This window comes from Scyliorhinus torazame, chromosome 2 (genome assembly GCF_047496885.1).
Source record: "Scyliorhinus torazame isolate Kashiwa2021f chromosome 2, sScyTor2.1, whole genome shotgun sequence".
NCBI classification, from domain to species: Eukaryota; Metazoa; Chordata; class Chondrichthyes; order Carcharhiniformes; family Scyliorhinidae; genus Scyliorhinus; species Scyliorhinus torazame.
In genome coordinates this window covers 398,133,019-398,157,480 of record NC_092708.1, presented here as the reverse complement: position 1 = coordinate 398,157,480, position 24,462 = coordinate 398,133,019, and the positions used below count along the sequence as shown (strand labels likewise).

The following is a 24,462-nucleotide window of genomic DNA, read 5'->3' as shown; positions in this document are numbered from 1 at the left end:
AATGTCCAATTCACCTAACAAGCACGTCTTTCGGGACTTGTGGGTGGAAACCGGAGCACCCGGAGGAAACCCACGCAGACACGGGGAGAACGTGCAGACTCCGCACAGACAGTGACCCAAGCCGGGAATCGAACCTGGGACCCTGGCCCTGTGAAGCAACTGTGCTAACCACTGTGCTACCGTGCTGCCCCTAACACTATTATATATAGCACCATTTTATATAACATTTATTTTTTTTTGCTATTTTTTGTGTTATTTCTAATGCTAATTTATATAGCGAATAGATCTATAGTATATTTGTGGTAACTATTCATTTTGCACAATAATACCTAGGGGGCAGCGCGATGGAGCAGTGGCTAGCACTGCTGCCTCACGGCGCCGAGGTCCCAGGTTCGATCCCGGCTCTGGGTCACTGTCCGTGTGGAGTTTACACATTCTCCCCGTGTCTGCGTGGGTTTCGCCCCCACAACCCAAAGATGTGCAGGGTCGGTGGATTGGTCACGCTAAATTGCCCCTTAATTGGAAAAAATAATTGGGTACTCAAAATTTCTAAAACAAATTATACACAATACCTCCCTCCAGGCATTACTATAGGCAGATATAGCTATATTACCATTAATTATTTTATGCAGTGTCTATTCAGCACTGCCCCCCCCCCCCCCCCACACTGGGGACCACTGCTGTTGTGGGGGTTGCCCACACCCCTTGTCAGGGGCTGCCTGAGTAATGCTGCTTGTGTTAATGGAGTGCTTTGTCCACCCTCTTCACTGACCATCTTCCTGTGGCAGGACCTGATGGAGCAGCACGAGGACTTCCACAGGTATCTACACACCCTGGAAACTCTGGTGAATGAGTCCGAGGAGGTTCTGAAATCGGAGGACCCCGGACCAGAGCAAGTGGGAGGATTCTGCCTGGAGACACTGATGGTATGTGCGACCGCCCTTGCCCAATGCAACTCTTACCCCACTCTTAATAACCACAATGGTTTCCCTTCCCACTCCCCACCCATTATCTCTGGTGTTCCCCCAACATCCGAAAGCGGAGTCAGTTTTTACATGTGCACCGACGGCGCCCAGCTCAGCCGCGTGGCCGCCTCTCCCCATTCCTCAACTTGCTGTTAAATGATCAAACTGCCGATCCAACATCCAGAGCTCGAGGAGAAACTCAGCCAATGAAACACAGGAAAGTCCGAAGCCATCGTCCCTGGTCCCCACTCCAAACTCCACTTCCTAATTACCAACTCCATCCCTCGCTGTCCTCGCTCTCAGGCTGAAGCAGATCGATGGCAATCTTGGGTCTCGCATTTGACCCGGCTCCTGACTCTCAGCCACTGATGCTGAATGAGTGAGAAGCTCCCTCCCAGAGTGGCTGCAGTAACCTCCACCCTCCCTCCACCCCCGTCAGCTACAGCCCGTTTCTCTGCCACTGTGTCTTTGTTACAGGGCCACCTGCTGAGGTTCAGCAGCAACTCGCTGCGCCTGGAGGCTTTGAAACACCTCAGCTCCCAGCTGCCACTCAGCGACCTGGACTACAGGAGGGTTCAGGCTCTGCACCAGCGGTGGGAACAGGCCCGAGCGACAGCGCGGGACCAATGCAGGTACTGTGAACACAGCCGGCTCCTGCCCCACTGTCTCCTGCAGCTCAGATCCACCAGAGCAGAACCTGGGGGGGAGAAAGGATTCACTTCCAAGAGTTGCTTCGGAGAATCAAAGGAGGGCGGCTGGTCCAAGTGACAGGGTCTCTGGGTGAGGGACGCCCAACCACCCCTCCCAAAGGTGGAGCAGGGACGGTTTGCAATGAGGCAATATAAAAGTAGGAAGAAGCCAACAGCCTCTAGTCTGTTCCACCAATCAGTCAGAGAACATAGAACATAGAGTGCAGAAGGAGGCCATTCGGCCCATCGAGTCTGCACCGACCCACTTAAGCCCTCACTTCCACCCTATCCCCATAACCCAATAACCCCTCCGAACATTTTTGGACACTAAGGGCAATTTATCACAGCCAATCCACCTAACCTGCACATCTTTGGACCATGGGAGGAAACCGGAGCATCCGGAGGAAACCCACGCAGACACGGGGAGGATGTGCAGACTCCGCACAGACAGTGACCCAGCGGGGAATCGAACCTGGGACCCTGGCGCTGTGAAGCCACAGTGCTAACCACTGTGCTACCGTGCTGCCCAAAGTCAGATCATGACTTACTGTAAATCTGTTTAGTCACTTTCACCTATAACTATTGTCATGGGCAGAATACATTTGCTGTCTCACTCCCTGTAATCAGTAAATCCTATCCTGAAAGAAGTGTCTTGTCTCACACTCGGAGTGTGAATTCCAATTAAATAATTCAGCAGCAAGTTTTCAAAATAAAAAAGGTTATTTATTCTCGCACACTTCGAGAATATCATACACTCAGTCTCACCAACGCGCATATACCCATAAAGATTAGATACAGTTAAAGATAGTGCGCTTTTACAGATTACAGTTAATTCAGTCTCTGACTTGCAATTTACAGTGGCAGGCCTGTGGTTTCTTGAAAGAGTTTGATGATTTAAAGTTAAACTGAGGGCCATGTAAAGCGAAGGGCTCACAGCAGGTTGTGAGGTTTCTTGCAGTTGAATATCTAGGAGGTTGGTTCTCAAATGAACTTATAAACTGGAACAGGTTAAGTGTTTTGCCTGCATGATGACTCACAACTCAAGTCAGTCTGGTCCTCAGGCTGATGTATCTACTGGTTCCTGGGGTAATAAGGGTGTAGTCCCCAAATTCTGAGGTCTGTACAGTCTAATTTGGATGGAAAATGCCATTGTGATAGATTGGAACGTTGATAGTGGCCATTGAGATTTGATTTTCCCTTGTGTCCAGTATGAAACATGGAGACTGGCTGCCTGGAAACTCCATGGTCTTTAGATGTTGGTCCATCCTTAAACAATGAGAGGTGTGAATTCCACAAATGGCTGTGATATACCTACACCGATGTCTGTATTTAATTAGATATTACCTGGAGATTTGACACTGCCTGCAGTCCCACTACCAGGATTGACTGAAAGTAATTCTATGACATGGCTGATCTGGGCACCCACCATTAATACCCAACAAACATCGACCAAACTCAAGTTCTGAGTCATTCTCCTCCAGCCTCACCCCCTCCCTATCTCTGTAATCTCCCCTCACTCCCTCCCTATCTCTGTAATCTCCCTCAGCCTCACTCCCTCGCTATCTCTGTAATCTCCAGCCTCACTCCCTCCCTATCTCTGTAATCTCCTCCAGCTTCCCTCCCTCCCTATCTCTGTAATCTCCCTCACCCTCCCTCCCTATCTCTGTAATCTCCCTCATCCTCACCCCCTCCCTATCTCTGTAATCACCCTCAGCCTCACCCCCTCCCTATCTCTGTAATCTCCCCTCACCCCCTCCCTATCTCTGTAATCTCCCCTCACCCCCTCCCTATCTCTGTAATCTCCACCAGCTTCCCTCCCTCCCTATCTCTGCAATCTCCCCCAGCCTCGCCCCCTCCCTATCTCTGTAATCTCCCCTCACCCCCTCCCTATCTCTGTAATCTCCCCTCACCCCCTCCCTATCTCTGTAATCTCCCCTCACTCCCTCTCTATCTCTGTAATCTCCTCCAGCTTCCCTCCCTCCCTATCTCTGTAATCTCCCTCACCCTCCCTCCCCATCTCTGTAATCTCCCTCATCCTCACTCCCTCCCTATCTCTGTAATCACCCTCAGCCTCACGCCCTCCCTATCTCTGTAATCTCCCCTCACCCCCTCCCTATCTCTGTAATCTCCCCTCACCCCCTCCCTATCTCTGTAATCTCCCCTCACCCCCTCCCTATCTCTGTAATCTCCCCTCACCCCTCCCTATCTCTGTAATCTCCCCTCACCCCCTCCCTATCCCTGTAATCTCCCCTCACTCCCTCCCTATCTCTGTAATCTCCCCTCACCCCCTCCCTACCTCTGTAATCTCCCTCAGCCTCACCCCCTCCCTATCTCTGTAATCTCCTCCAGCCTCACCCCCTCCCTATCTCTGTAATCTCCTCCAACCCCCTCCCTATCTCTGTAATCTCCTCCAGCCTCACCCCCTCCCTATCTCTGTAATCTCCCCTCACCCCCTCCCTATCTCTGTAATCTCCCCTCACCCCCTCCCTATCTCTGTAATCTCCCCTCACCCCCTCCCTATCTCTGTAATCCCCCCTCACCCCCTCCCTATCTCTGTAATCTCCCCTCACCCCCTCCCTATCTCTGTAATCCCCCCTCACCCCCTCCCTATCTCTGTAATCTCCCCTCACCCCTTCCCTATCTCTGTAATCCCCCCTCACCCCCTCCCTATCTCTGTAATCTCCCCTCACCCCCTCCCTATCTCTGTAATCCCCCCTCACCCCCTCCCAACTCTGTAATCTCCCCTCACCCCCTCCCTATCTCTGTAATCTCCCTCAGCCTCCCTCCCTCCGAGATCTCTATGCTTCCCTGATTCCGGCCTCTCCAGTGTTCCTGATCTGAGTTGCTCCCCATTGTGGCCCAGCATTCAGCTGCCTGAGGCCACGCTCAGGAATTCCCTCCGGAATTCCCTCCTAAATCCTCCCCAGTTTCACTTTATTTCTGCTCCAAACCCCACTCACCATTTCCGAATATCTTGTTCTGTGACTCGGTGTGACACTTTGCTTTGATGAGCCTCCTGGAGGGCGTGTGTTGAGAAGTCTTCACTACAATGCAGTTGTAGTTAAACCATAAAGTTTGCTCGGCTGAAACTGGTGGTTGTTTCTTGTGGATAAACGTTGTTCTTTGTGTCTCCAGTAACCTGCAGGCAGCTACGCTGCAAGAGGGGAGCTTTGGTCAGCAGTGCCAGCAATGGCGCCGGTTTCTGGAGAAGATGGAGGCGATGCTGGCGGTTGATATTGCCAGCAGCTACGAAGGGCTGGAAGAACAACGGGAAACTCACGAGGTGAGTTCAGCACCCCCACCCTCACCCACACACAATCTATTCACCAAATTCCCATCCCACCAGCTGCCTCCGGGGGAGTTACGCCCATCATCCCGACCATTAACCTGGGCCTCTGGGTTACTGGCCCGGGACTGTTAGCCCGACTCCTCCGTCTCCCTCCCTCCCTCCCACCTGCCTGAGCCCGCTGCACCCCTGTCGCAGGGTAGATGTGTTTGTGCTTTAAAGGAGCAGCTTCGTGGCTGCTGTGGTTCCTACGTTATAACGGTGGGCGGCTCGGTAGCACAATGGTTAGCACTGCTGCCTCAGTGTCAGGGTCCCAGGTTCGATTCCCGGCTTGGGTCACTGTCTGTGCGGAGTCTGCACGTTCTCCCCGTGTGTGCGTGGGTTTCCTCCGGGTGCTCCGGTTTCCTCCCACAGTCCAGGGATGTGTAGGTTAGGTTATGGGGAGAGGGTGGGGTGGACACGGTTGGGTGCTCATTCAGGGGGCTGCTGCGGACTAAATGGGCTGAATGGCCTCTGTAGGGATTCTATGACTCCAAAAGTACTTCATTGGCTGTAGAATGCTTTGGGACGTCCTGAGGTTTATAAAGGTGCTATAGAAATGCAAATCTGTCTCTCTGCGGATGCTGTCTGAACTACTTCAGCAGACGGCTCTGTCTGGTTTGTCTATTGCAGCGCTGGAGGGACCTGGCTGGGGGCGGGGGGGGGGGGGGGGGGGGGGTGTGAGCTGGGGATGGGGGGGGGGGGGTGTGAGCTGGGGATGGGGGGGGGGGTGAGCTGGGGATGGGGGGGGGGTCAGCTGGGGGTGGGGGGGGTTGTGAGCTGGGGGTGGGGGGGTGAACTGAGGGTGGGGGGGTGAGCTGGGGATGGGGGGGTGAGCTGGGGAGGATTGTGAGCTGGGGGTGGGGGGGTTGTGAGCTGGGGTGGGGGGTTGTGGGGTGGGGGGGTGAGCTGGGGGTGGGGGGGGTGAGCTGGGGGTGGGGGGGGTGAGCTGGGGGTGGGGGGGGGTTTGTGGGATGGGGGTGGGGAGGCAGGTGGAGACATTGCAGGAGGGCTCCGAGCGGGGCGATCCTGACTGTTAACGTTATCTCTGCTCCTGCTGCAGATTTTCCAGGCAGAGGTTCCCATCGCGCATCAGATCTTGGATTCGGTTGTTCAGGGGGCACGGAACCGGATCCCGAGGGGTGACGACCAGGAGAGGTGAGGCATTGTCTGTGTGGGGGGAATGGTCCCGTGATGGAGTGGAAATGGGATCCGGGAAACTCGGAAAAGTTTTCCTTTATAATGATGTCCTTTTCCCCCAGGAGCACTTTCATCCTGAAACTCTCCGAGTTGAGGGAGCGTTGGCATAGACTGGTCCGGAAGGTGCACCAACGCCAAGACTACATCTGTACCCTTGCCAACCAGTGGCACTGCTATAGGGACTCCAGAGCCAAACTGCAGAAACTGCTCACCGACACATCACACCAGCTGCAGAACACGGCCCAGCGGAGCTGTTACGATCTGCAGCAGCTCTGGGAGCTGGCTGAGGATCTGAAGGTAAGTGGCTCAATTGACATGTTTGAGGGGAAATATAAAAATGCAAATAGACATGTTCCTTGGTGGGGATATGCTGCTGTGCGTGGTGGTGGACAATTAAATAACTCACTGGAGGAGGAGGCTCCACTAATATCCCCATCCTCAATGATGGAGGAGCCCAGCACATCTGTGCAAAAGACAAGGCTGAGGCATTCGCAACAATCTTCAGCCAGAAGTGCCGAGTGGATGGTCCATCTCGGTCTCCTCCGGAGGTCCCCAGCATCACAGATTCAGTCTTCAGCCAACACGATTCACTCCCCGTGATATCAAGAAATGGCTGAAGGCCCTGGATACTGCAACCACTATGGGCCCTGACAATATCCCGGCAATAGTACTGAAGACTTGTGCTCCAGAACCTGCCGCACCCCTAGCCAAGCTGTTCCAGTACAGCTACAGCTACCCGGCAATGTGGAGAATTGCCCAGGTGTGTCCTGTACACAAGAAACAGGACAAATCCAACCCAGCCAATTACTGCCCTATCATCTACTCTCCATCATCAGCAAAGTGATGGAAGGAGTCATCAACAGTGCTATCAAGCGGCACTTACTCAGCAATAACCTGCTCACGGATGCTCAGTTTGGGTTCTGCCAGGGTCACTCAGCTCCTGACCTCATTCCAGCCTTGATTCAAACATGGACAAAAGAGCTGAATGAGGAGGTGAGGTGAGAGTGACTGCCCTCGACATCAAGGCAGTGTTTGACCGAGTGCGGCATCACGGAGCCCGAGCTACACTGGAGTCAACGGGAATCAGGGGGAAAACTCTCCGCTGGTTAGAGTCGTACCTTTAAAATTTAGAGTAGCCAATTATTTTTCTTTTTCCAATTAAGGGGCAATTTAGCGTGGCCAATCCACCGACCCTGCACATCTTTGGGTTGTGGGGCGAAACCCACGCAGACACGGGGAGAATGTGCAAACTCCACACGGACAGTGACCCAGGGCCGGGATCGAACCCGGGTCCTCGGCGCCGCCGTCCCAGTGCTAACCACTGCGCTGCATGCCGCCTCTGGTTAGAGTCATACCTGGCACAAAGAAAGATAGTTGTGGCTGCTGAGGGTCAGTCATCAGTGATGTCCCAGGACATCGCTGCAGGAGCCGCTTCATCAATGACCCCCCTTCCATCAGAAGGTCAGAAGTGGGGATGTTCGCAGCTGGCTGCACAATGTTCAACACCATTCGCGACTCCTCAGATACTGAAGCGGTCCTTCAGAAGTAATATCCTTCTGAAGCAGGGACGATAGGGACATTTAAGGGGCATCTTGACAAATGCATGAATAGGATGGGAATAGAGGGATACGGAGCCAGGAAGTGTAGAAGATTGTAGTTTAGTCGGGCAGCATGGTTGGCACGGGCTTGGAGGGCCGAAGGGCCTGTTCCTGTGCTGTACGTTTCTTTCTACACTTTGCCTCAAAGTCAGTGCTGGTGAAATGTGGCCGGCTGCTGGCCGAACACAGCCAGCTGATTGAGACGGGGGGGTAGACGGGGGGGCAGACGGGGGGGTAGACGGGGGGGCAGACGGGGGGGTAGACGGGGGGGTAGACGGGGGGGAGACGGTGGGGCAGACGGGGGGGTAGACGGGGGGGTAGACGGGGGGGAGACGGTGGGGCAGACGGGGGGGTAGACGGGGGGGAGACGGTGGGGCAGACGGGGGGGTAGACGGGGGGGTAGACGGGGGGGTAGACGGGGGGGAGACGGTGGGGCAGACGGGGGGGTAGACGGGGGGGCAGACGGGGGGGTAGACGGGGGGGTAGACGGGGGGGTAGACGGGGGGGCAGACGGGGGGGTAGACGGGGGGGAGACGGTGGGGCAGACGGGGGGGCAGACGGGGGGGTAGACGGGGGGGAGACGGTGGGGCAGACGGGGGGGTAGACGGGGGGGAGACGGTGGGGCAGACGGGGAGGAACTGTTTCAGTGGCAGAAGCTCAGCAATGAGAAGACCCAGGTTGAAGGTAATTGGCATCAGAACCAGAAGTGAGTGGGATTGTTGAAATCTACCATGCAGTTAAGTGGAGTCTCGTATACACTTTAACTCAGCTGAAATTTAAGCGACACGTCTCCGGTGCGAAATTAAATCTTTTATTGCGTCTATTGATTATAATTGAGAGTCTGAAATCTTGTGGTTACAAATCAAATGTTCTCAAGAAAGCCCCTGCAGAAGGCTTTAAGAGATAGAATTAACTTAGTGAGGGCAGCACGGTGGCGCAGTACTCTAAATTTATTTTTTAAAAATTAGTGGCTTACAAAGAAATTGATCTTTCAAAAATACAGTAATAGTTTCTTGCTCAAAGCAAAACAGCTTGCGCAGACTTTAAAGTTAGAGTAGAAATATGAAAATACGGATAGCGAGTAGTTAGATAAATAGTATGGAGTGATCCCGGAATGAAAATGGCTGCCCGGACCTCTATCTTTAAGGGAAATGTTATCAGTTTGACTCTATCAATTCGTACCCCTGTAATGTGTTGATTGGCTTGGATGAGTCTCAAATGCATTTGATTGGATGGTTAGTTGTCAGTCATCAATGTGCAACATAGCTGTGAATATGTTGCATCATTGGGTGTTTGCTGTGTGTTGGAATGTGACTTACACGTTTAATCAGATCTGGTTTCTGCTGACTGCTATACATATTCACATTTTGAACAATGGTAGATTCATGTTAACTTATGGTGCACTTTTTGACCTTCATTGAATTGTTTTGTTTGCTTCTAGTTAGGCTGCAAACATTTCAAATGTTTCAAATCCATGCTTTGATTATTGCAAGCTGTATGCTTTGTAATCTGAGGTTGTGTTTGCAGTTATTATGAAATTAATTTAAAAAATGAATTTTGACATGGGCTTTAATATTTACATCAAAATGGCTAAATCAATAATCCTTTTACCTATCAGAAATAGCTGGCCTCCTTCAGGGGGGGAAAGAGAATTTACATAGTGAGTTTGACTTGGAAGGTGCTGCCTGAAAGTGGAAGCAGATTTAATAATTTCCAAAAGAGAATTGGAGAAATACTTGACCAGGAGAAATTTCAGAGTTCCTCCGAAAGAGTAGAGCGAGTGGGATTTATTGGTATCTATTTTGAGGAGCTAGCAGGAGCACACTGGGCCACATGGTCTCTTTCTCTGCTGTATCATTCCGCATATCCATCTGAAGAATGTTGATGTTTGGGGAAATGTTAATCAGTTTGTGTGAGAACCTTTTAATGATTCTGTTTGTCTCCAAGCACCGAGAGGGTAATCTCCAATACCATGAGCCCCGCTATGTACGGACACTGGAGCTGGGGAGAGAGCTCCTGTCAGCGGCTGACTCCACAACAAAAACATCGCTCGAGGGCCAACTCTCCCAGCTGCAGGAGGCCTGGGAGTCCACCAACCTCCAGCTGAAGGCCAAGATAATGCAACTGACCAACATCGAGAAGGTACACTCCATACCCCCCTCCCCACTCACACCCACAGACTGACCCCTGCAGACCTCCATCATCAAGGCAACAGAATTCCAAACAGTATTGAATACAGCAGTTGCGAGGCAATGACCATCTTCAACAAGAGAGGATCTAACCACCGTCCCTTTGACATTCAATGGCATTCCCATCGCTAAATCCTCCCAATGAACATCCTGGGAGTCACCGTTGATCAGAAACTGAATTGGACCAGCCATATGAAAAAATGAAAATGAAAACCGCTTATTGTCACAAGTAGGCTTCAAATTAAGTTATTGTGAAAAGCCCCTAGTCGCCACATTCCGGCGCCTGTTCGGGGAGGCTGTTACGGGAAATACTGTAGCTACAAGAGCAAGTCAAAAACTGGGAATCCTGCATCAGGATTCGTGGAACACTGTGTTCAGAGCTGGTCACCCTTTATAGGAAGGATATTGTTAAACTAGAGAGAGTGCAGAAGAGATTTACGAGGATGCTACCAGGACTCGATGGTCTGAGTTATAAGGTGAGGCTGGATAGGCTGGGACTTTTTTTCCTGGAGCGTAGGAGGCTTAGTGATCTTATAGCCGTCTATAAAATAATGAGGAGCATAAATAAGGTCAACATCTTTTCCAAAAGGCAGAGGAGTCTAGAACTAGAGGACATAGGTTTACGGTGAGAGGGGAGAGATACAAAAAAGACCAGAGGGGAAATTTCTTCACACAGAGGGTGGTGAGTGTCTGGAACGAGCTGCCAGGGGCAGTGGTAGAGGCGGGTACAATTTTGTCCTTTAACAAAGTGAGACAGTTACATGGGCAGAGTGGGTATAGAGGGATATGGGCCAAATGTGGGCAGGTGGGACTAGCTCAGTGATAGAAACTGGGCGGCATGGCCAAGCTGGGCCGAAGGGCCTGTTTCCATGCTGTAAACATCCACGACTCTTAAGTACCAAGGAGTGGGTGATTCAGACCCAGATAGACATTCTCCTCCCCACCTACCCTCCCAGCTGGAGTGGTTAGGTTGTGAAGAGTTTGTTGGTTGATGGAGTGTGTCCAGGCTAGAGTTTAATGAGATATTGCACAGGACGGCTCCTCTTGAGCCTGTCGCATTTCCTTCACTTTAACTTGTAGTCATCCGTTTCCGAGTGAGAAAACTCCCAGTCACTTCATGCCCTGTAACTGACCCAGGCTGACTGAAGAAAGAATTTATATAGCGCCACCCATAACCACAGGTCCTTCCCAAATGCTGTCCAGTGAGTGAAGCCCCTTTTATCGTGTAATCACTGCCATTAAGCAGGAAATTTGGGATTAGCAAGACCGACAAACAGCAATGTGACGATGACCAGAGAATGATTTGTCCTATTGGGTGAAAGATAAATATTGGCCTGGACAACATGGAATTGAGTCCTTTAGTTCCACCTGAGAGATATGGATGGCTACTGGGCTTTGTAACTTTGGGGACAGTTTATTGTGGACAGTCTGTATCCCTGCCATCCATCCACTCTCCTGTGTCTCTGTGTTGCCCTGGGCAGATGTGTGACAGATGTGGGCAGGAGGTCGCTGAGTTGGGCGCCAAACTTGGAGAATTCGGAGCGGATATGAAGAAGGAGCTGACCCAGTCCAGTGAAGACCTGAAGAGAGAGAAGAACAAACTGCAGGTAAGAGATCAATAAACAAACAGAACATTGTGGAAGTGCTCAGCAGGCCAGGCAGCGGGGATGGAGAATTGTTTCAGCTCTGTGCAAGGTTACTGTAGGCGAGACGGTGGTGTGGACTTATTGTCCTCGGGTGATGAGGACCCAGGTTCGAATCCTACCCCGGCAGATGGTAAAATTTAAATTTAGTGAAAATCTGGAATGCAAAGTCTAATTGTCGATTGGCATTTCAGAGGGTAGTTAAGAGTCGACCACATTCAGAGGGCGGCACGGTAGCACAGTGGTTAGCACTGTTGCTTCACAGCTCCAAGGTCCCAGGTTCGATTCCCTGCTTGGGTCACTGTCTGTGCGGAGTCTGCACGTCCTCCCCGTGTGTGCGTGGGTTTCCTCCGGGTGCTCCGGTTTCCGCCCACAGTCCAAAGATGTACAGGTTAGGTGAATGGGCCATGCTAAATTGTCCCTTAATGTACAAAAAGGTTAGGTGGGGATATGGGGATAGGATGAAGGTGTGGGCTTAAGTGGGGTGCTCTCTCCAAGGGCAGGTGCAGACGCGATGGTCTCTTTATGCATTGTAAATTCTATGATTCACATTGCTGTTGGTCTGGAATCACGGGTAGGCCCGACCAGGTAAGGACGGCAGATTTCCTTCCCTGAAGGACATTAGTGAACCAGTTAATTTTATCGTGATGGGAATGTCACTTTAAGAAATGTTTGTCTTCTCAAGTGGCTGCAGTGATGTCAGTGTGGGGGTGGAGCTGGGCTCTGGCTGCAGTGATGTCAGTGTGTGTGGGGGTGGAGCTGAGCTCTGGCTGCAGTGATGTCAGTGTGTGGGGGTGGAGCTGGGCTCTGGCTGCAGTGATGTCAGTGTGGGGGTGGAGCTGGGCTCTGGCTGCAGTGATGTCAGTGGGTGTGGGGGTGGAGCTGGGCTCTGGCTGCAGTGATGTCAGTGTGTGGGTGGAGCTGGGCTCTGGCTGCAGTGATGTCAGTGTGTGGGGGTGGAGCTGGGCTCTGGCTGCAGTGATGTCAGTGTGGGGGTGGAGCTGGGCTCTGGCTGCAGTGATGTCAGTGTGTGTGGGGGTGGAGCTGGGCTCTGGCTGCAGTGATGTCAGTGTGGGGGTGGAGCTGGGCTCTGGCTGCAGTGATGTCAGTGTGTGTGGGGGTGGAGCTGAGCTCTGGCTGCAGTGATGTCAGTGTGTGGGGGTGGAGCTGGGCTCTGGCTGCAGTGATGTCAGTGGGTGTGGGGGTGGAGCTGGGCTCTGGCTGCAGTGATGTCAGTGTGTGGGTGGAGCTGGGCTCTGGCTGCAGTGATGTCTGTGTGTGTGGGGGTGGAGCTGGGCTCTGGCTGCAGTGATGTCAGTGTGTGTGGGGGTGGAGCTGGGCTCTGGCTGCAGTGATGTCAGTGTGTGTGGGGGTGGAGCTGGGCTCTGGCTGCAGTGATGTCAGTGTGTGTGGGGGTGGAGCTGGGCTCTGGCTGCAGTGATGTCAGTGTGTGTGGGGGTGGAGCTGGGCTCTGGCTGCAGTGATGTCAGTGTGGGGGTGGAGCTGGGCTCTGGCTGCAGTGATGTCAGTGTGTGTGGGGGTGGAGCTGGGCTCTGGCTGCAGTGATGTCAGTGTGGGGGTGGAGCTGGGCTCTGGCTGCAGTGATGTCAGTGTGGGGGTGGAGCTGGGCTCTGGCTGCAGTGATGTCAGTGTGGGGGTGGAGCTGGGCTCTGGCTGCAGTGATGTCAGTGTGTGGGTGGAGCTGGTCTCTGGCTGCAGTGATGTCAGTGTGTGTGGGGGTGGAGCTGGTCTCTGGCTGCAGTGATGTCAGTGTGGGGGTGGAGCTGGGCTCTGGCTGCAGTGATGTCAGTGTGGGGGTGGAGCTGGGCTCTGGCTGCAGTGATGTCAGTGTGGGGGTGGAGCTGGGCTCTGGCTGCAGTGATGTCAGTGTGTGGGTGGAGCTGGTCTCTGGCTGCAGTGATGTCAGTGTGTGTGGGGGTGGAGCTGGTCTCTGGCTGCAGTGATGTCAGTGTGGGGGTGGAGCTGGGCTCTGGCTGCAGTGATGTCAGTGTGTGTGGGGGTGGAGCTGGTCTCTGGCTGCAGTGATGTCAGTGTGTGGGTGGAGCTGGGCTCTGGCTGCAGTGATGTCAGTGTGTGGGGGTGGAGCTGGGCTCTGGCTGCAGTGATGTCAGTGTGTGGGTGGAGCTGGGCTCTGGCTGCAGTGATGTCACTGTGGGGGTGGAGCTGGGCTCTGGCTGCAGTGATGTCAGAGTGTGGGTGGAGCTGGGCTCTGGCTGCAGTGATGTCAGTGTGGGGGTGGAGCTGGGCTCTGGCTGCAGTGATGTCAGTGTGGGGGTGGAGCTGGGCTCTGGCTGCAGTGATGTCAGTGTGTGTGGGGGTGGAGCTGGGCTCTGGCTGCAGTGATGTCAGTGTGTGTGGGGGTGGAGCTGGGCTCTGGCTGCAGTGATGTCAGTGTGGGGGTGGAGCTGGGCTCTGGCTGCAGTGATGTCAGTGTGGGGGTGGAGCTGGGCTCTGGCTGCAGTGATTTCAGAGTGTGTGGGGGTGGAGCTGGGCTCTGGCTGCAGTGATGTCAGTGTGGGGGTGGAGCTGGGCTCTGGCTGCAGTGATGTCAGTGTGTGGGGGGGGGCTGGGCTCTGGCTGCAGTGATGTCTGTGTGTGTGTGGGGGTGGAGCTGGGCTCTGGCTGCAGTGATGTCAGTGTGGGGGTGGAGCTGGGCTCTGGCTGCAGTGATGTCCGTGTGTGTGGGGGTGGAGCTGGGCTCTGGCTGCAGTGATGTCAGTGTGGGGGTGGGGCTGGGCTCTGGCTGCAGTGATGTCAGTGTGTGGGTGGAGCTGAGCTCTGGCTGCAGTGATGTCAGTGTGGGGGTGGAGCTGGGCTCTGTCTCCAGTGATGTCAGTGTGTGGGTGGAGCTAGGCTCTGGCTGCAGTGATGTCAGTGTGGGGGTGGAGCTGGGCTCTGGCTGCAGTGATGTCAGTGTGTGTGGGGGTGGAGCAGGGCTCTGGCTGCAGTGATGTCAGTGTGGTGGTGGAGCTGGGCTCTGGCTGCATTGATATCAGTGTGGGGGTGGAGCTAGGCTCTTGCTGCAGTGATGTCAGTGTGTGGGTGGAGCTGGTCTCTGGCTGCAGTGATGTCAGTGTGGGGGTGGGGCTGGGCTCTGGCTGCAGTGATGTCTGTGTGTGGGGGTGGAGCTGGGCTCTGGCTGCAGTGATGTCAGTGTGTGGGGGGAGCTGGGCTCTGGCTGCAGTGATGTTAGTGTGTGTGGGTGGAGCTGGGCTCTGGCTGCAGTGATGTCAGTGTGGGGGTGGAGCTGGGCTCCGGCTGCAGTGATGTCAGTGTGGGGGTGGAGCTGGGCTCTGGCTGCAGTGATGTCAGTGTGGGGGCGGAGCTGGGCTCTGGCTGCAGTGATGTCAGTGTGGGGGTGGAGCTGGGCTCTGGCTGCAGTGATGTCAGTGTGGGGGCGGAGCTGGGCTCTGGCTGCAGTGATGTCAGTGTGTGGGGGGAGCAGGGCTCTGGCTGCAGTGATGTCAGAGTGTGGGTGGGTGGAGCTGGGCTCTGGCTGCAGTGTTGTCAGTGTGGGGGTGGAGCTGGGCTCTGGCTGCAGTGATGTCAGTGTGGGGGCGGAGCTGGGCTCTGGCTGCAGTGATGTCAGTGTGTGGGGGGAGCAGGGCTCTGGCTGCAGTGATGTCAGAGTGTGGGTGGGTGGAGCTGGGCTCTGGCTGCAGTGATGTCAGTGTGGGGGTGGGGCTGGGCTCTGGCTGCAGTGATGTCAGAGTGTGGGTAGAGCTGGGCTCTGGCTGCAGTGATGTCAGTGTGTGTGTGGGGGGGCTGGGCTCTGGCTGCAGTGATGTCAGTGTGGGGGTGGAGCTGGGCTCTGGCTGCAGTGATGTCAGTGTGTGTGTGGGGGTGGGGCTGGGCTCTGGCTGCAGTGATGTCAGTGTGGGGGTAGAGCTGGGCTCTGGCTGCAGTGATGTCAGTGTGTGTGTGGGGGGGGCTGGGCTCTGGCTGCAGTGATGTCAGTGTGGGGGTGGAGCTGGGCTCTGGCTGCAGTGATGTCAGTGTGGGGGTGGAGCTGGGCTCTGGCTGCAGTGATGTCAGTGTGTGGGGGGAGCTGGGCTCTGGCTGCAGTGATGTCAGAGTGTGGGTGGAGCTGGGCTCTGGCTGCAGTGATGTCAGTGTGTGGGGGTGGAGCTGGGCTCTGGCTGCAGTGATGTCAGAGTGTGGGTGGAGCTGGGCTCTGGCTGCAGTGATGTCAGTGTGGGGGTGGAGCTGGGCTCTGGCTGCAGTGATGTCAGAGTGTGGGTGGAGCTGGGCTCTGGCTGCAGTGATGTCAGTGTGTGTGGGGGTGGAGCTGGGCTCTGGCTGCAGTGATGTCAGTGTGTGGGTGGAGCTGGGCTCTGGCTGCAGTGATGTCTGTGTGTGGGGGTGGAGCTGGGCTCTGGCTGCAGTGATGTCAGTGTGGGGGTGGAGCTGGGCTCTGGCTGCAGTGATGTCAGAGTGTGGGTGGAGCTGGGCTCTGGCTGCAGTGATGTTAGTGTGTGGGGGGAGCAGGGCTCTGGCTGCAGTGATGTCCGTGTGGGGGTGGAGCTGGGCTCTGGCTGCAGTGATGTCAGTGTGTGTGGGGGTGGAGCTGGTCTCTGGCTGCAGTGATGTCAGTGTGTGTGGGGGTGGAGCTGGTCTCTGGCTGTAGTGATGTCAGTGTGTGTGGGTGGAGCTGGGCTCTGGCTGCAGTGATGTCAGTGTGTGTGGGTGGAGCTGGGCTCTGGCTGCAGTGATGTCAGTGTGTGTGGGGGTGGAGCTGGGCTCTGGCTGCGGTGATGTCAGTGTGGGGGTGGAGCTGGGCTCTGGCTGCAGTGATGTCAGAGTGTGGGTGGAGCTGGGCTCTGGCTGCAGTGATGTTAGTGTGTGGGGGGAGCAGGGCTCTGGCTGCAGTGATGTCAGAGTGTGTGGGTGGAGCTGGGCTCTGGCTGCAGTGATGTCAGTGTGTGTGGGTGGAGCTGGTCTCTGGCTGCAGTGATGTCAGTGTGTGTGGGGGTGGAGCTGGGCTCTGGCTGCAGTGATGTCAGTGTGTGGGTGGAGCTGGGCTCTGGCTGCAGTGATGTCAGTGTGTGTGGGTGGAGCTGGTCTCTGGCTGCAGTGATGTCAGTGTGGGGGTGGAGCTGGGCTCTGGCTGCAGTGATGTCAGTGTGTGTGGGTGGAGCTGGTCTCTGGCTGCAGTGATGTCAGTGTGTGTGGGGGTGGAGCTGGTCTCTGGCTGTAGTGATGTCAGTGTGTGGGTGGAGCTGGGCTCTGGCTGCAGTGATGTCAGTGTGTGTGGGTGGAGCTGGGCTCTGGCTGCAGTGATGTCAGAGTGTGGGTGGAGCTGGGCTCTGGCTGCAGTGATGTCAGTGTGTGGGTGGAGCTGGTCTCTGGCTGCAGTGATGTCAGTGTGTGGGTGGAGCTGGTCTCTGGCTGCAGTGATGTCAGTGTGTGTGGGGGTGGAGCTGGGCTCTGGCTGCGGTGATGTCAGTGTGTGTGGGGGTGGAGCTGGGCTCTGGCTGCGGTGATGTCAGTGTGTGGTGGTGGGGCTGGGCTCTGGCTGCAGTGATGTCAGTGTGTGTGGGGGTGGAGCTGGGCTCTGGCTGCAGTGATGTCAGTGTGTGTGGGGGTGGAGCTGGGCTCTGGCTGCGGTGATGTCAGTGTGTGGTGGTGGGGCTGGGCTCTGGCTGCAGTGATGTCAGTGTGTGTGGGGGTGGAGCTGGGCTCTGGCTGCAGTGATGTCAGTGTGTGGGGGTGGAGCTGGGCTCTGGCTGCAGTGATGTCAGAGTGTGGGGGAGCTGGGCTCTGGCTGCAGTGATGTCAGTGTGGGGGTGGAGCTGGGCTCTGGCTGCAGTGATGTCAGTGTGTGGGTGGGTGGAGCTGGTCTCTGGCTGCAGTGATGTCAGTGTGGGGGTGGAGCTGGGCTCTGGCTGCAGTGATGTCAGTGTGGGGGTGGAGCTGGGCTCTGGCTGCAGTGATGTCAGTGTGTGTGTGGGTGGAGCTGGGCTCTGGCTGCAGTGATGTCAGTGTGTGTGTGGGTGGAGCTGGGCTCTGGCTGCAGTGATGTCAGTGTGTGGGTGGAGCTGGGCTCTGGCTGCAGTGATGTCTGTGTGTGGGGGTGGAGCTGTGTTCTGGCTGCAGTGATGTCAGTGTGTGGGGGTGGAGCTGGGCTGTGGCTGCAGTGATGTCAGTGTGTGGGGGTGGAGCTGGGCTCTGGCTGCAGTGATGTCAGTGTGTGTGTGGGTGGAGCTGGGCTCTGGCTGCAGTGATGTCAGAGTGTGGGGGGAGCTGGGCTCTGGCTGCAGTGATGTCAGTGTGTGGGGGGAGCTGGGCTCTGGCTGCAGTGATGTCAGTGTGTGGGGGTGGAGCTGGGCTCTGGCTGCAGTGATGTCAGTGTGTGGGTGGAGCTGGTCTCTGGCTGCAGTGATGTCAGTGTGGGGGTGGAGCTGGGCTCTGGCTGCAGTGATGTCAGAGTGTGTGGGGGTGGAGCTGGGCTCTGGCTGCAGTGATGTCAGTGTGTGGGGGTGGAGCTGAGCTCTGGCTGCTGTGATGTCAGTGTGTGTGTGGGTGGAGCTGGTCTCTGGCTGCAGTGATGTCAGTGTGGGGGTGGAGCTGGGCTCTGGCTGCAGTGATGTCAGTGTGTGGGTGGAGCTGGGCTCTGGCTGCAGTGATGTCTGTGTGTGGGGGTGGAGCTGGGTTCTGGCTGCAGTGATGTCAGTGTGTGGGGGTGGAGCTGAGCTCTGGCTGCAGTGATGTCAGAGTGTGGGGGGAGCTGGGCTCTGGCTGCAGTGATGTCAGTGTGTGGGTGGAGCTGGGCTCTGGCTGCAGTGATGTCAGTGTGTGGGTGGAGCTGGGCTCTGGCTGCAGTGATGTCAGTGTGTGGGTGGAGCTGGGCTCTGGCTGCAGTGATGTCACTGTGGGGGTGGAGCTGGGCTCTGGCTGCAGTGATATCAGTGTGGGGGTGGAGCTGAGCTCTGGTTGCAGTGATGTCAGTGTGGGGGTGGAGCTGGGCTCTGGCTGCAGTGATGTCAGTGTGTGTGTGGGTGGAGCTGGGCTCTGGCTGCAGTGATGTCAGTGTGTGTGTGGAGCTGGGCTCTGGCTGCAGTGATGTCAGTGTGGGGGGGGAGCTGGGCTCTGGCTGCAGTGATGTCAGTGTGGGGGGGGAGCTGGGCTCTGGCTGCAGTGATGTCAGTGTGGGGGTGGAGCTGGGCTCTGGCTGCAGTGATGTCAGTGTGTGTGGGTGGAGTTGGGCTCTGGCTGCAGTGATGTCAGTGTGTGGGGGTGGAGCTGGGCTCTGGCTGCAGTGATGTCAGTGTGTGGGGATGGAGCTGGGCTCTGGCTGCAGTGATGTCAGTGTGGGGGTGGAGCTGGGCTCTGGCTGCAGTGATGTCAGTGTGTGTGGGGGGAGCAGGGCTCTGGCTGCAGTGATGTCAGAGTGTGGGTGGAGCTGGGCTCTGGCTGCAGTGATGTCAGTGTGGGGGTGGAGCTGGTCTCTGGCTGCAGTGATGTCAGTGTGGGGGTGGAGCTGGGCTCTGGCTGCAGTGATGTCAGAGTGTGGGTGGAGCTGGTCTCTGGCTGCAGTGATGTCAGTATGTGGGGGTGGAGCTGGGCTCTGGCTGCAGTGATGTCAGTGTGTGTGGGGGTGGAGCTGGGCTCTGGCTGCAGTGATGTCAGTGTGTGGGGGTGGAGCTGGTCTCTGGCTGCAGTGATGTCAGTGTGTGGGTGGAGCTGGGCTCTGGCTGCAGTGATGTCAGAGTGTGTGGGGGTGGAGCTGGGCTCTGGCTGCAGTGATGTCAGTGTGGGGGTGGAGCTGGGCTCTGGCTGCAGTGATGTCAGAGTGTGTGGGGGTGGAGCTGGGCTCTGGCTGCAGTGATGTCAGTGTGGGGGTGGAGCTGGGCTCTGGATGCAGTGGTGTCTGTGTGGGGGTGGAGCTGGGCTCTGGCTGCAGTGATGTTAGTGTGTGGGTGGAGCTGGGCTCTGGCTGCAGTGATGTCAGAGTGTGTGGGGGTGGAGCTGGGCTCTGGCTGCAGTGATGTCAGTGTGTGTGGGGGTGGAGCTGGGCTCTGGCTGCAGTGATGTCAGTGTGTGTGGGGGTGGAGCTGGGCTCTGGCTGCAGTGATGTCCGTGTGTGTGGGGGTGGAGCTGGGCTCTGGCTGCAGTGATGTCAGTGTGGGGGTGGGGCTGGGCTCTGGCTGCAGTGATGTCAGTGTGTGGGTGGAGCTGGTCTCTGGCTGCAGTGATGTCAGTGTGTGTGGGGGTGGAGCTGGGCTCTGGCTGCAGTGATGTCAGTGTGTGGGGGTGGAGCTGAGCTCTGGCTGCAGTGATGTCAGTCTGTGTGGGGGTGGAGCTGGGCTCTGGCTGCAGTGATGTCCGTGTGTGTGTGGGTGGAGCTGGGCTCTGGCTGCAGTGATGTCAGTGTGTGTGGGGGTGGAGCTGGGCTCTGGCTGCAGTGATGTCAGTGTGTGTGGGGGTGGAGCTGGGCTCTGGCTGCAGTGATGTCAGTGTGTGTGGGGGTGGAGCTGGGCTCTGGCTGCAGTGATGTCAGTGTGTGTGTGGGTGGAGCTGGGCTCTGGCTGCAGTGATGTCAGTGTGTGTGGTGGGGCTGGGCTCTGGCTGCAGTGATGTCAGTGTGTGTGGGGGTGGAGCTGGGCTCTGGCTGCAGTGATGTCAGTGTGTGTGGGGGTGGAGCTGGGCTCTGGCTGCAGTGATGTCAGTGTGTGTGGGGGTGGAGCTGAGCTCTGGCTGCAGTGATGTCAGTGTGTGTGGGGGCGGAGCTGAGCTCTGGCTGCAGTGATGTCAGTGTGTGTGGGGGTGGAGCTGGGCTCTGGCTGCAGTGATGTCAGTGTGTGTGGGGGTGGAGCTGGGCTCTGGCTGCAGTGATGTCAGTGTGTGGGGGTGGAGCTGAGCTCTGGCTGCAGTGATGTCAGTGTGGGGGTGGAGCTGGGCTCTGGCTGCAGTGATGTCAGTGTGTGTGGGGGTGGAGCTGAGCTCTGGCTGCAGTGATGTCAGTGTGTGTGGGGGTGGAGCTGGGCTCTGGCTGCAGTGATGTCAGTGTGTGGGGGTGGAGCTGAGCTCTGGCTGCAGTGATGTCAGTGTGGGGGTGGAGCTGGGCTCTGGCTGCAGTGATGTCAGTGTGGGGGTGGAGCTGGGCTCTGGCTGCAGTGATGTCAGAGTGTGGGGGAGCTGGGCTCTGGCTGCAGTGATGTCAGTGTGTGTGGGGTGGAGCTGGGCTCTGGCTGCAGTGATGTCAGTGTGAGGGTGGAGCTGGGCTCTGGCTGCAGTGATGTCAGTGTGTGGGTGGAGCTGGGCTCTGGCTGCAGTGATGTCAGTGTGGGGGTGGAGCTGGGCTCTGGCTGCAGTGATGTCAGTGTGTGGGTGGAGCTGGTCTCTGGCTGCAGTGATGTCAGTGTGTGTGGGGGTGGAGCTGGGCTCTGGCTGCAGTGATGTCAGAGTGTGGGTGGAGCTGGTCTCTGGCTGCAGTGATGTCAGTGTGGGGGTGGAGCTGGGCTCTGGCTGCAGTGATGTCAGTGTGTGAGTGGAGCTGGGCTCTGGCTGCAGTGATGTCAGTGTGGGGGTGGAGCTGGGCTCTGGCTGCAGTGATGTCAGTGTGTGGGTGGAGCTGGGCTCTGGCTGCAGTGATGTCAGTGTGGTGGTGGGGCTGGGCTCTGGCTGCAGTGATGTCAGTGTGTGTGGGGGTGGAGCTGGGCTCTGGCTGCAGTGATGTCAGTGTGTGGGTGGAGCTGGGCTCTGGCTGCAGTGATGTCAGTGTGGTGGTGGGGCTGGGCTCTGGCTGCAGTGATGTCAGTGTGTGTGGGGGTGGAGCTGGGCTCTGGCTGCAGTGATGTCAGTGTGGGGGTGGAGCTGGGCTCTGGCTGCAGTGATGTCAGTGTGTGTGTGGGTGGAGCTGGGCTCTGGCTGCAGTGATGTCAGTGTGTGTGTGGGTGGAGCTGGGCTCTGGCTGCAGTGATGTCAGTGTGTGGGTGGAGCTGGGCTCTGGCTGCAGTGATGTCTGTGTGTGGGGGTGGAGCTGGGCTGTGGCTGCAGTGATGTCAGTGTGGGGGTGGAGCTGGGCTCTGGCTGCAGTGATGTCAGTGTGTGGGTGGAGCTGGGCTCTGGCTGCAGTGATGTCTGTGTGTGGGGGTGGAGCTGGGTTCTGGCTGCAGTGATGTCAGTGTGTGGGGGTGGAGCTGAGCTCTGGCTGCAGTGATGTCAGAGTGTGGGGGGAGCTGGGCTCTGGCTGCAGTGATGTCAGTGTGTGGGTGGAGCTGGGCTCTGGCTGCAGTGATGTCAGTGTGTGGGTGGAGCTGGGCTCTGGCTGCAGTGATGTCAGTGTGTGGGTGGAGCTGGGCTCTGGCTGCAGTGATGTCACTGTGGGGGTGGAGCTGGGCTCTGGCTGCAGTGATATCAGTGTGGGGGTGGAGCTGAGCTCTGGCTGCAGTGATGTCAGTGTGGGGGTGGAGCTGGGCTCTGGCTGCAGTGATGTCAGTGTGTGTGTGGGTGGAGCTGGGCTCTGGCTGCAGTGATGTCAGTGTGTGTGTGGAGCTGGGCTCTGGCTGCAGTGATGTCAGTGTGGGGGGGGAGCTGGGCTCTGGCTGCAGTGATGTCAGTGTGGGGGGGGAGCTGGGCTCTGGCTGCAGTGATGTCAGTGTGGGGGTGGAGCTGGGCTCTGGCTGCAGTGATGTCAGTGTGTGTGGGTGGAGTTGGGCTCTGGCTGCAGTGATGTCAGTGTGTGGGGGTGGAGCTGGGCTCTGGCTGCAGTGATGTCAGTGTGTGGGGATGGAGCTGGGCTCTGGCTGCAGTGATGTCAGTGTGGGGGTGGAGCTGGGCTCTGGCTGCAGTGATGTCAGTGTGTGTGGGGGGAGCAGGGCTCTGGCTGCAGTGATGTCAGAGTGTGGGTGGAGCTGGGCTCTGGCTGCAGTGATGTCAGTGTGGGGGTGGAGCTGGTCTCTGGCTGCAGTGATGTCAGTGTGGGGGTGGAGCTGGGCTCTGGCTGCAGTGATGTCAGAGTGTGGGTGGAGCTGGTCTCTGGCTGCAGTGATGTCAGTATGTGGGGGTGGAGCTGGGCTCTGGCTGCAGTGATGTCAGTGTGTGTGGGGGTGGAGCTGGGCTCTGGCTGCAGTGATGTCAGTGTGTGTGGGGGTGGAGCTGGGCTCTGGCTGCAGTGATGTCAGTGTGTGGGGGTGGAGCTGGTCTCTGGCTGCAGTGATGTCAGTGTGTGGGTGGAGCTGGGCTCTGGCTGCAGTGATGTCAGAGTGTGTGGGGGTGGAGCTGGGCTCTGGCTGCAGTGATGTCAGTGTGGGGGTGGAGCTGGGCTCTGGCTGCAGTGATGTCAGAGTGTGTGGGGGTGGAGCTGGGCTCTGGCTGCAGTGATGTCAGTGTGGGGGTGGAGCTGGGCTCTGGATGCAGTGGTGTCTGTGTGGGGGTGGAGCTGGGCTCTGGCTGCAGTGATGTTAGTGTGTGGGTGGAGCTGGGCTCTGGCTGCAGTGATGTCAGAGTGTGTGGGGGTGGAGCTGGGCTCTGGCTGCAGTGATGTCAGTGTGTGTGGGGGTGGAGCTGGGCTCTGGCTGCAGTGATGTCAGTGTGTGTGGGGGTGGAGCTGGGCTCTGGCTGCAGTGATGTCCGTGTGTGTGGGGGTGGAGCTGGGCTCTGGCTGCAGTGATGTCAGTGTGGGGGTGGGGCTGGGCTCTGGCTGCAGTGATGTCAGTGTGTGGGTGGAGCTGGTCTCTGGCTGCAGTGATGTCAGTGTGTGGGGGTGGAGCTGGGCTCTGGCTGCAGTGATGTCAGTGTGGGGGTGGAGCTGGGCTCTGGCTGCAGTGATGTCAGTGTGTGGGGGTGGAGCTGAGCTCTGGCTGCAGTGATGTCAGTCTGTGTGGGGGTGGAGCTGGGCTCTGGCTGCAGTGATGTCCGTGTGTGTGTGGGTGGAGCTGGGCTCTGGCTGCAGTGATGTCAGTGTGTGTGGGGGTGGAGCTGGGCTCTGGCTGCAGTGATGTCAGTGTGTGTGGGGGTGGAGCTGGGCTCTGGCTGCAGTGATGTCAGTGTGTGTGGGGGTGGAGCTGGGCTCTGGCTGCAGTGATGTCAGTGTGTGTGTGGGTGGAGCTGGGCTCTGGCTGCAGTGATGTCAGTGTGTGTGGTGGGGCTGGGCTCTGGCTGCAGTGATGTCAGTGTGTGTGGGGGTGGAGCTGGGCTCTGGCTGCAGTGATGTCAGTGTGTGTGGGGGTGGAGCTGGGCTCTGGCTGCAGTGATGTCAGTGTGTGTGGGGGTGGAGCTGAGCTCTGGCTGCAGTGATGTCAGTGTGTGTGGGGGCGGAGCTGAGCTCTGGCTGCAGTGATGTCAGTGTGTGTGGGGGTGGAGCTGGGCTCTGGCTGCAGTGATGTCAGTGTGTGTGGGGGTGGAGCTGGGCTCTGGCTGCAGTGATGTCAGTGTGTGGGGGTGGAGCTGAGCTCTGGCTGCAGTGATGTCAGTGTGGGGGTGGAGCTGGGCTCTGGCTGCAGTGATGTCAGTGTGTGTGGGGGTGGAGCTGAGCTCTGGCTGCAGTGATGTCAGTGTGTGTGGGGGTGGAGCTGGGCTCTGGCTGCAGTGATGTCAGTGTGTGGGGGTGGAGCTGAGCTCTGGCTGCAGTGATGTCAGTGTGGGGGTGGAGCTGGGCTCTGGCTGCAGTGATGTCAGTGTGGGGGTGGAGCTGGGCTCTGGCTGCAGTGATGTCAGAGTGTGGGGGAGCTGGGCTCTGGCTGCAGTGATGTCAGTGTGTGTGGGGTGGAGCTGGGCTCTGGCTGCAGTGATGTCAGTGTGAGGGTGGAGCTGGGCTCTGGCTGCAGTGATGTCAGTGTGTGGGTGGAGCTGGGCTCTGGCTGCAGTGATGTCAGTGTGGGGGTGGAGC

General features: G+C 57.1%; 1 protein-coding gene across 1 annotated transcript in view; it reads left to right on the top strand.

Moving 5' to 3' along the window:
* Positions 1–24,462, top strand: part of LOC140407704 (nesprin-2-like) — a 273,730-nt gene that overhangs the window by 13,728 nt on the left and 235,540 nt on the right. The window contains exons 9-15 of the mRNA XM_072495012.1: positions 789–926; positions 1,443–1,597; positions 4,790–4,937; positions 6,043–6,137; positions 6,242–6,476; positions 9,725–9,919; positions 11,448–11,573. Of these exons, the coding sequence (XP_072351113.1) occupies positions 789–926; positions 1,443–1,597; positions 4,790–4,937; positions 6,043–6,137; positions 6,242–6,476; positions 9,725–9,919; positions 11,448–11,573 (1,092 nt within the window). The remainder of the gene's footprint in view (positions 1–788; positions 927–1,442; positions 1,598–4,789; positions 4,938–6,042; positions 6,138–6,241; positions 6,477–9,724; positions 9,920–11,447; positions 11,574–24,462) is intronic.